The 10,664-nt window shown below is 46.7% G+C and overlaps 1 protein-coding gene across 1 annotated transcript; it reads left to right on the top strand.

Annotated features, from left to right (window-relative positions):
• The first annotated feature begins 906 nt into the window (after positions 1 to 906).
• LOC107108540 (glutathione S-transferase theta-1-like) lies at positions 907 to 7,873 on the top strand. The gene is made up of 5 exons (XM_015408983.1): positions 907 to 1,099; positions 3,219 to 3,306; positions 4,118 to 4,268; positions 6,744 to 6,920; positions 7,630 to 7,873. Exons 1-5 carry the CDS (start codon positions 988 to 990, stop codon positions 7,828 to 7,830), a joined length of 729 nt encoding a protein of 242 aa, XP_015264469.1. The 5' UTR covers positions 907 to 987; the 3' UTR covers positions 7,831 to 7,873.
• The last annotated feature ends 2,791 nt before the right edge of the window (positions 7,874 to 10,664 follow it).

Raw genomic sequence — 10,664 nt, forward strand, 5'->3', positions numbered from 1 at the left:
GAGCATAGGAATGTTGCAAAACTGCCCAAACACACTATTTCCAGAAGTGGTTAGTATACATGTGGCCATGCTCCATTTAGTGAGACTAAATCACAGGTTTAAATTTCACATTATATGAAAAATCACTTCTTTTTGTCCATCTGTTGCCAATCAACTTGGATGATTCTCACTTTTAATAATAAGAAGGATCTTTTTTCCTTCACTCTCCCTGCCTAATTTTTATAGGTTTGTTTTATTTTTGTATATTGATAGTTTATTATGATATTATGGTGGGTTAACGTGTAAACCACCTTGAGCAGAACTCTGGACAGGCAAAATAAAAACTTCCTAAATAAGTCCATAGCTCTTTTCATTGTGGAGACATAAGGGGAAATGCCTGTCTCCATAATGAAAAGGGGTAGAGACTTTAAAAAATGAAAGCTGTGAATTCAGAGAATCTGATGTCATAACATTGTAATGATATTTCAGTTGCCAAATTTAAAAATCTGAAAAGCCTCCTCTTAGTACTGCAGGGGATGGAGGAATGTAAAAATGTATCATTGGTGCAACTCCAGGTTCTCTGGATTCTGTTAAGTTTGAGGAAGGCAACAGAGAAACCCACTGCAACATAATCTCAGTTTTCTGGTGCAAATTTAATTGTGGGGCTGCTGGAGGGAACTGAAACACGAGGGATTACTGTAACAGGATTTACAGACAGCCCTACAGTCTTCCCTGCAGCCTTGGAGTTGCTTTGCCCTTTTGCTTAAAGAGCCACCACCCTTCCTTATTTGGCAGAAATCCAGGCTTCTCTGAAATTTCACCACTACCATCCCTGGGAAAACAAGCTTCACATGATTGTTGGTGGGTGGAGAAAGAGAATAGAGTCCCAGGTTCATGATTGGTCCGAAGCAGCTGGCCAAGTTACAAGAGGTGCTGTGGAGACCAGTGCCTGGACTTTAGAACACTGTTCTCATCCTTGCCTGCTTTTTTTCTCCTGTACCTGTTGCCATGGGCCTGGAGCTTTACTTGGACCTGGTCTCCCAGCCTTGTCGATCTGTCTACATCTTTGCCAAGAAAAACGGCATTCCTTTTGAGTTCAAGCATGTGCTGCTATTCAAAGGTGAGAGAGGGAGCTGGGTCCATAAGCTAGACTTAGGGGTGTCTTGTTTTGCACAGTCAGTAACCCTTGAGTTTAACCGTCGGAGCAATTGTGCCCTTGGTGGAAAACATGGCCAGGGATGGGGGTCTTTTCATCCAAACCAGGTGTGAGTTCCATTAATCTACATTAAGGGTTTTGTGTGTATTCGGGGCTAATTAACATTGATTTGAGGAAGAAATGTCCTTTCTGTGCATATTTGACCGTGGTGTGGGTTGAAATGGAATTCTGGTCAGCAAACTAATATCTTCAGGGGTAACTGAGAGCATGATAAGCCATTCACTGTGCCGGTGCTTTCACTGATGCATGTGGTTTGGATTATGAGAGTTGGTCTGTGTGTGGTCTTTCCTACACTGTGAGTGGCCTTGCCGGGCTGGGTGGTCTTTTGTTTTTTCTTTCCCAGTTAATGCTACGATCAGGTGATCTTTGTTTCTTTTTTTTGTTTCTTTTTTTTGTTCAAAACTTTTATTTTTGGATATAATATCACATTGAACATTTAGTTTCCCTTCGCAAATACCCATATTTCCCTTCCCTCCCTATCTAGTGGCTTCCCGCAGTGCTCTACCCTACTTCACTTTATATTTCTTATACTTATTTCAACATTCTAAATTCCATTACAAGATAACATTTCTGTCAATATTGTTCTAAATGCAATAAACTACGCTTAACATCCCAGTTTCCCTCTAGGTAGTCCTTTAAGTCCTTCCAGTCTTCAAAAAATTCTTGGTCTTCTTTGTTGTTCAACTTTCTTGTTATTTTGTCCATTTCCGCCATAAATAACACTTTTTGTATCCAGTCTGAGATCTCGGGCGTTTTCTCTTGTTTCCAGCATTGTGCATACACCATTCTTGCCGTTGTTATCAGGTACCAAAACGTAATCTTTTTTTGTATATTTAACTCATCTATTTTCAATCCTAGCAATAAAATCTCTGGTTCTTTTTTAAAACTACATTTAAACATTTTCTGCATTTCACAATGAATTTTTGACCAGAAATCTATCGCTTTTTCACACGTCCACCAAGGTGATCTTTGTTTCTAAAATATGCAGTGGTGAGTTCAATCTGACAATGAGGAAAGAATCAGATGTATACAGACTAAATTAATATAGATGGATGAATTTGGGTGGGTGGAAGCAGCTGTATGCAGGACTCTTGATTTGTGTGAGGATCTTGAGTGTGAAGTACAGTTTAGCTGTGCACATGTGCGTGAGAGAGAAGTTGGAAGGATTCAAGTCTCTGCTTTACTGTTTCCTCACAATCCCCCCCCTTTTGTATATAGATATATGGTATGAGCTAGTTTGGTGTAGTGGTTAAGTGCACGGACTCTAATCTGGGAAAACCGGGTTTGATTCCCCACGCCTCCACTTTCACCTGCTGGATGACCTTGGCCAAGCCATAGTTCTGGCACAGCTATCCTTGAAAAAGAGCAGTTTCTGTCAGAGCTCTCTCAGCCCCACCTACCTCACAGGGTGTCTGTTGTGGGGAGGGGGAGGGAAAGGAGTTTGTAAGCCGCTCTGAGACTCCTTTGGGTAGTGAAGGGCAGGGTATAACTCCAATCTCTTCTTCTTCTTCTTCTTAAAAAAGAGCAGTTTCTCTCAGAGCTCTCTCAGGCCCACCTACCTCGCAGGGTGTCTGTTGTGGGGAGGGGGAGGGAAAGGAGTTTGTAAGCCGCTCTGAGACTCCTTTGGGTACTGAAGGGCAGGGTATCAATCCAATCTCCTCTTCTTGTGCATGCATTTCCTGCTGTCTCACAGATCACTGGAAAATGCACACATCAGCTTTTTTCCATGGCGTGTTAAGGGCATTTGGCATGCACACAAAAAAGTGGCTTATACCTGGCAATTGCATATGCGATTCCACCCCTTGCTTGTTCTTTGCAACACCTCTGTTATGTGTGAGTGAATGCTAGTAGCTGGCTTAGGAGAAATGACAGGCAAACACCTGCACAAAACCCAAGTGCACCCAATGAAGACGGGAGCACAGAATTGGGTGCTATATAAGCTGTGTGAGCGAGCCAGTATCTATCTCTTGGCACTCCTTGTTGCTGAGCAGCCACTATTGACTCCTCTTGTAAACCTACCTAGGGCAACACAAGACTGAAGAGTTTGCCAAGGTGAACGTCCTCGGGAAAGTGCCAGCTCTGAAAGATGCTGACTTCACCTTATCAGAGAGGTAAGAATTGTGTGACGTTGAAGAGTTCCGGGAATGGAGATCATACAGTTTCTGCTAAACTTCTGCAGTGTCTGCAGCAAGGCTTCTCAAGCTTTTTAAGCCTCTGGGCACTTCTGGAGGTTAGAAACAGGGCAGTGGGTGCCACTACAAAACAGTAGCTGCAGGAGGTAGGGCCAGTCACAAAATGGCTACCAAGGGGAGCAATCACAAGAGGTTGGGAGGTCTGGAGCCAAGCTTCCTCCTTTGGGGATGGGGAGATATTTTTGATGTGATGTCTTCTGAAGCACCCCCTGCTCCATTGTGGTAGAGGAAAGCTAGGATTGACTTTTTTGCTTTGGAGATGAAGCAAGTGGTTTCCAGGGTACACACTAGCATGGTGTTCTTGGGCACCCCAGGTTCTATCAGAACTGCAGAAATCTCTGCTCTCTCCTTTTTTGCATTTGAATCAATTCCAAGGCCTTGTAGTTGCAGAAAGAGGGGTTGCTGTGCAGTTTGCAAAAAGTTGATAGCAGTTTTGAAACACAGGTTTCTCTTTACTTTTAGTGTGCTGGCAGTACTACCGCAAAATAGGTGGTACCAGCTATGCCTGAGTAAATTCTACACTTGTGCAAACTTAGCTGCTAATCAAACCATTGCATCTGTTGCTTCAGGCTCATTCTAGAGTGACAGTGGAGGCCCTTCAGGATCCTTCTAGCTTTTCTGGAGAGTAGTTTATAGAATTGGCCTCTTGTTTTCTGGTGCATCAGTCTGCTTCTCTTTTATTGTCCCCACAACTTACTTGCTTTCTCCCCCCTTTCCCTCTCTGGAACAGCATCGCTATCCTTTTGTACCTAGCAAGGAAATTCAAGACCCCAGATCACTGGTACCCCTCTGATCTGCAGAAACGAGCCCGTGTGGATGAGTATCTGTCTTGGCAGCACGTGGCCACTCGTTTGTGTGGAACCAAAGTGTTCCTGATCAAGGTAAGGAATATGCAAGTCTTCTTAAGGAGCACGGGGCCAAATTGAAGGAGAGCAATTGTTTGCAGTGCCCAGAAGGTTGGTAGGTATTTTAAGTGTGAAATAAAGCAGTAAGATGGTGCTGCTTCACACCGTCAAACTAGAGCAAAGAGCTCATCAAAGTGGAATGTCAAAGACCTTGGGTTCGAGGCAGAATCTGCATAAGCAGCATCAGCTGTGGGATTTTGCCTGTAGTGCTTGGGCTCACAAAGTGCGGTTAAAAAACACTCTTCCTGTGCTTGGAAAATATCCTCTCATAATCTTCCTGAAATCAGTGGACAACTATCTACCAGAGAAGGGCACTTCCCTGGACAGGTAGCAGGAGGAGGGGAGACTGGGGAATGTTTGGAGACCCTCTTGCTGAGAACCACAGTGCTTGGGTGGAAAGATCTGAAAGTTCATATGGCCAGCCTTCAGGTGGTAGCTGGAGATCTCCCGCTATGATTTCCTGGTGACAGAGATCGGTTCACCTGGAGAAAATGGCTGCTTTGGAAGGTGGACTCTATGGCATTATACCCCATTGAAGTCCCTCCCCTCCCCAAACCTTCCCCTCTTCAGGCCCCACCCCCAAACTCTCCAGGCATTTTCCAACCTGGAGCTGGCAGTCCTAATGGTCTGAAATCAGGGGTCATTTCCTGCAGGAGCGCACAGGAGCGGAGCTCCGGCAGTAAAGAACCCAGGGGGTGGGCACATGCAACAATCCCCACCCCCTGCTCCCAGCAGCCCTCAGTCAGAGCAAGAAGCAGCCAGGTAAATTGCAGAGCTCCCCCCCCCAGTCCAAAACAGTCCAGTGGCACCTTTAAGACCAAGTTTTATTCAGGTACCAGCTCTCCCTCCTCTGCGAGGACAGATCTGCACGGTTCCCCCCCACCCAATAGCTAGCAATCCAAAACAGTCCAGTGGAGCCTGAGCGTTGTTGCCTTCTGACACACTTCTGGTGATGTCAGGGTGTGTGGCATATGCAAATAACTTTTGCTAATGAGCTCCTGCACCTCTTTTTCTATGAAATGACCCCTGCCTGAAATAATCAGCCTTGATAGCCCAGCCTCACAATCTGATCTCCAGGCAACAGAGATCAATTCACCCAGAGGAAATGGTCACTTTGGAAAACAGATTCTATGGCACTATGCACCATTGAAGTTCCTCCCCAAGCCCCACCCTCCTCAGTCTCTTCCCCCTAAATCTCCAGGTATTTCCCAACATGGGGTTGACAACTCTACCAATATTATCAGCCTGGAAGCCTAAGCAGGGTCGGCCATGTTTAGTACTTGGATGGGAAACCACCAAGGAAGACGCAGATTGTTATGCAGAGGAAGGCAATGGCAAACCACCTCTGCTCATTTCTTGTGTGGAACACCCCATAGTCCTGGGGTCACCATCCAGGCCTGTAGCTACAGTGGGGCATCTTGGGGCCGGGCCCCTCCACTCACCACCCAGGCCTCCCAGCTTTTTTAAATTTTACTTTTTGCTGAGCCATTACCCTTTCCTGAGAGTGCCAACTAGCTCGGCAGCTGGTAGTGGTAGCCCTGTGGGTAGGACATGGCTGGGCTGGGGGCCGGGCAGAGAGCACTGCCACTGCTGCCGCCGCTGCTGCCAACGAGTACCTCACAGCCTTCCCACCATCAGCAGTAGGTGGGCACCTTAGCAAGGGGACCTGTCTGTCATGGCCTCCTGGTTGTCTCAGCCTCACAGTAGGGAAGGTCAGTGAGGCTAAAATTCTAGAGATGCCACTGGTGTGTGCAGGTGAGGAATTGGCTTTTCTTATTCTCAGGAGTGCAAACTGACATCAGCTCCTCCCGGGTGAGTCAAGGGGGATCCCGGGAATAGTTGGCTCACGGGCGTGTGTGCGGGGATGCCCCCTGACTTATTTAAATACCCTTCACCATCTTTGTCTTGATGACATAATCATTATTAATTAAAGCCTGAAAAAGAAGGTTATTGCATTTTTACCCCGCCCTCCCAGCCAAGGCTGGCTCAGGTCGAATTAAAAACATGGGCCCGGCTAAATCAGAGTAGGAGCCTCTTTTTTTTCAAGCAAGAGGGGAGAATGAGGCAGGAATAAATGGCCAAGCATGTGAAACTGGCTGTCCCCTTTCCCCTTCTAGGGATGCCAGCCTCCAGGTGAGACCTGAGGATCCCCTGGAATTACAACTTATTGCAAGGCTATAGAGATCAGTCCCCCTGGAGAAAATGGGTGTTTTGGAGGGTGGGCTCTCTGGCATTGTACCCGTGTCCTCCCCAGGCCGCATCCCCAAATCTCCAGGAGTTTTGGAACCTGACTCTGGCTACCCTACCCCCCATCCCCCACCAGAGGCTAGGACCTGGCAACCCCACTCCCTTCTTGTGCCTTCCTGGCTGCTGCAGTGTGAGCATGTTAAGAGCAGCACCTAGCAAGGTACAAGTTCTAAATTTCTCCCTTCCTCCTCCTTTCTTGGCTAGGCCTTAGCACCCATTTTTTTGGACGAGCCGCTTCCACCTGCCAAGTTAAATGGTGCCCTTGAAGATCTGAATGGAGTCCTGAAGCAGTTTGAAGAGAAGTTCCTCCAGGACAGGCCGTTCATCGTAGGCAATGAGATCTCTTTGGCAGACCTGGTGGCCATTGTGGAACTCATGCAGGTGAGCACTTCAGTGTCTGATGACAGGAAACAATTCTGGATGCCCCTGGCAAACAGGCCCCTCGCAGAGTTGCCACAAGGAAGCTCTGCAGTCTGGGGAGGGAGGGGATGTCTGCCTCTTTGTGGGACCTTGACTCTTGACCATATTTAAATAAGCATCACATTAAGAAGGAAAGGAAGGGGAGGAAACAAAAGTACAAAGTCTTCAGTGTATTCAGTGGGATTCTTTCTTTATTCCACCTCAGCACGGCAAACCAGAGACCGATAGAGAGATGCGTATTAGAAAAGGAATTCACCAGTGTGCTAAAGGGGGAAAGCTTCTCTAGGAATCCAGACTCTCTTACTTTAACTCTGCTGGACCTCCTGATGGCACCTGGTATTTTTGGCCACCATGTCACAGAGTGTTGGACTGGGTGGGCCATTGGCCTGATCCAGCATTGGTTTCTCTTATGTTCTTTTCTTAACTGGAAGACATAGCAGTTGCTCTTTTGGGACACAAAATCCTTTTCTATTATGTCAAGCAAGCAAATTGTTAAAGTAGGAATCCAAAATCACTCAGACACTTCCAGCTGTTGTTGAAGCCCTGAAAGATGTTAGCCTGGACCAGCAAGTCATAGCTTGAAGTAACTGAAGTAGGTGACCTTTAAACTGGCCGTGAAAATGTGAAGATGCCACCCCATTTGCCTGCTTAACCCATTTTCTCACTGCAGCCCGTGGCAGCTGGCTGTGATGTCTTTGAAGGCAGGCCCAAGATGGCAGCGTGGCGCCGCCGAGTAGAGGAAGCCATTGGCAAGGACCTCTTCCTGGAAGCCCACGAGCCGATCTTAAAGCCCAAGGATATGACCACAGAGAGTCTCCCTCCTGAAGTAAAGGAGCAGCTGAAGCAAAGTCTGTTAAAGTATCTGAAATGAAGCCCCTGAAGGGGCAACTCTCTCTCAATAAAGCTCTTGGTCTCCTCTGTATTGCTTTCATTGTGATATAGCTGTATAGATGCCTTCTCTCTCTCTCTGCTGCTCAGGACAGACAATGCCTCTTTTTAGTTAGGGTGAAAGGATCCTTGTTCTAGAGCAGGGGTGTCAAACATGCAGCCCAGGGGGTGGATCAGGCCCTCGGAGGGCTGCAATCCAGCTCGCAAGGCCCTGGCTGTTTCCTGCTTCCTTTTCCAGTGCTGCTGCTGCTGCTGCTACATCACAGTTTACTTTACCAGACTCTCTCAGTTGCATAGGAGATATAGATAGGCAAGCCTCTCCTGTGCAATTGAGAGAGTCTGGTAAAGCACTGGCTTTACCAGGGGGAGGGAGGGAACCAGCTAGAGCTCGCTTCCTGGCCAGGTTGCCTCAATTGTATACAGGAGACAAAGGGAAGCTTTGCTGGGCTGCCTCGGTCACACGGCAGAAGTACCAGGCACCTTTAAGACCAACAAAGTTTTGTTCAAGGTATGAGAGTTTGTGTGCCTTCCTACAGTGTGTGTGTATTCTGTTGAGCTGCTTATGCTGTGTGTGTGTGTGTGTGTGTTTTGCTGGGCTCCTTATACCAGGGATATCCTGGGTGCAGCTGGGTTCCCTCCCCCTTTTCACTGTGTTCATGCCCTCATGATCAAGTCTTTCTCGGTAAGAAAACAATGTGAACAATTTTAAAGGAGGAATAACAACAAGCCAGTGAGGTGGATTAGGCTGAGAGTGTGTGTCCAGACCAAGTTCACCCAGCACATTCCCTTTGTAAGAAGTTGTAGTTATTTCTCTAGGAAAGACTATAGTTTTGTAGACAAACAAACAGCCCTCCATCTGTGTCAGGATGCCTTCTCATGTTCTTGACCAGCACATGAAGAAACTTATGTACAAAAGCTTACAATGCCCAGCCATTTCATGTTTTCCCCTGGGTCCTAGGATCAGAACACTGAGCATGGGATTTCTATAATGAATGTCAATAAATCAAAAGTAGGTTTGCAGCTTACAGATATACATCTGAACAGCATATTCAAGATTGCTACAGCATAGACATTTTGATGCAATAATTCAGAGCAAGAGGTGTCAGTTATCAGGGTGTTAAATAGACAAACTATTGCAGGAGTGCTAGTGTTTTAAGCATGTTTCATTTAAAGTTTAAAAAATCTTTAATTGTGTTTGTCTGTGTCCTTTATAAAGTTTATATCTCCTACCTGGCATTACATTTTATGACACACATGGCCTGGCTCAGCAAGGTCACATTTATGTCAGATCCAGCCCTCGTAACAAATGAGTTCGACACCCCTGTTCTAGAGGAAAGGGGGCAGGTTCTTCAAATTGTACTGGATCCATTACATGTGACTGCATGCACCCAGAGTAGGCTAGGAATGTCAGGTCAAATGTCGAGCCTTCCTTTCCCCAGACTTTTGGACTTTTCTAGATTTGTTTGTTCCTGAAATGGAAGACGTCTATGATTATTGGGGAAGGGGGGTTGCTAGTTGCACCTAGGGAAGCCTTATCAGATTTAGTGGTTCTTCTTGGCTCTCCTTCTGTGCTAAACCTTGAAAGGGTGGTCAGGGTAGGTTGTGGCCCTTGTTCTGCTCTCTTCTACAGCCTGGGTGGGTGATCTTACACGAACCTTTGACAGAGAAAAGGGCCCTTGTTAACTCATTTTAACTCAATTTAAGAAGGATATAGACAAACTGGAACATGTCCAGAGGAGAGCAATGAAAATGGTGAGGGGTCTGGATACCAAGGCCTATGAGGAAAGGTTGAAGGAGCTGGGTATGTTTAGCCTGGAGAGGAGACAACTGAGAAGTGATATGATAACCTCTTCAAGTACTTTAAGGGCTGTCATATAGAGGATGGTACGGAGTTGTTTTCTGTTGCCCCAGAAGCTCAGACCAGAACCAACGGGTTCAAATTAAATCAAAAGAGTTTTCTGCTAAACATTAGGAAGAACTTCCTGACAGAGCAGTTCCTCAGTGGAATAGGCTTCCTCGGGAGGTGGTGGGCTCTCCTTATTTGGAGAAACAGAGGCTAGATGGCCATCTGACAGCAATGCGGATTCTGTGAACTTAGGCAGATCATGAGAGGGAGGGGCAGGAAGGGTTGCCTCAGTGCTTAGTTCTTGTGGCCCTTTCTTACATGCCCAGGGAAATGCTGACTGCCACTTTGGGGTCAGGAAGCAATTTTTCTCCATGCCGGTTTGGCCTGGGATCCTGGAGGGGGTTTTTTTGTCATCTTTTGGGCGTGGAACAGCGGTCACTGCGGGTGTGGAGGGGGAGGTATTTGTGTATTTCCTGCATTGTGCAGGGGGTTGGACTAGATGACCCTGGATGTCCCTTCCAACTCTATGATTCTACAATTCCTTCTGCCTGAGCTTTCATTGGACTGAGAAGTCCAGAGGCTCAGGTGGTTAAATGTGTTGAGGCTATGAACCAGACGTAGCATGAACAGATTCTGCCTCCACAGAATTGTGTTATACCCGGCTCTTAACCACATCATAATTAACAACCTGAGCCTCTGGGCTTCTCAGTCCAATGAGAGCTCATCCCAGTTTCACTGTTGCCTTTTGTAAGGGAAACTCCAGTGGAGCAACCACAGAGGTTTTTGTCTTGTGGACAAGTAGCAGAATTGGCCAGCGGGGTGTGTGTGTGTGTGTGTGATACTGCCGTTTTCCAGTTGTGTGCTTTAATTTGGAAGAAGTCATGGCCTAAGCACAGGGGAACAGTATAGACATCTGGTGGAGCTCCAGGTGGGTTTCCTTTTGCCTGTTGGCAGGGCTATTTTTGGGCAGG

This window comes from Gekko japonicus, unplaced genomic scaffold (assembly GCF_001447785.1).
Source record: "Gekko japonicus isolate JY-2015 unplaced genomic scaffold, Gekko_japonicus_V1.1 scaffold19, whole genome shotgun sequence".
NCBI lineage: Eukaryota > Metazoa > Chordata > Lepidosauria > Squamata > Gekkonidae > Gekko > Gekko japonicus.

What these genes read in the sequence shown, in the direction of transcription:
- LOC107108540 (XM_015408983.1), top strand. Translation starts at nt 988, where the DNA reads ATGGGCCTGGAGCTTTACTTGGACCTGGTCTCCCAGCCTTGTCGATCT. An exon ending in GACTTCACCTTATCAGAGAG is followed by an intron (nt 3,307 to 4,117) that starts GTAAGAATTGTG and finishes TCTCTGGAACAG; the next exon opens with CATCGCTATCCTTTTGTACC. An exon ending in CCAAAGTGTTCCTGATCAAG is followed by an intron (nt 4,269 to 6,743) that starts GTAAGGAATATG and finishes TTTCTTGGCTAG; the next exon opens with GCCTTAGCACCCATTTTTTT.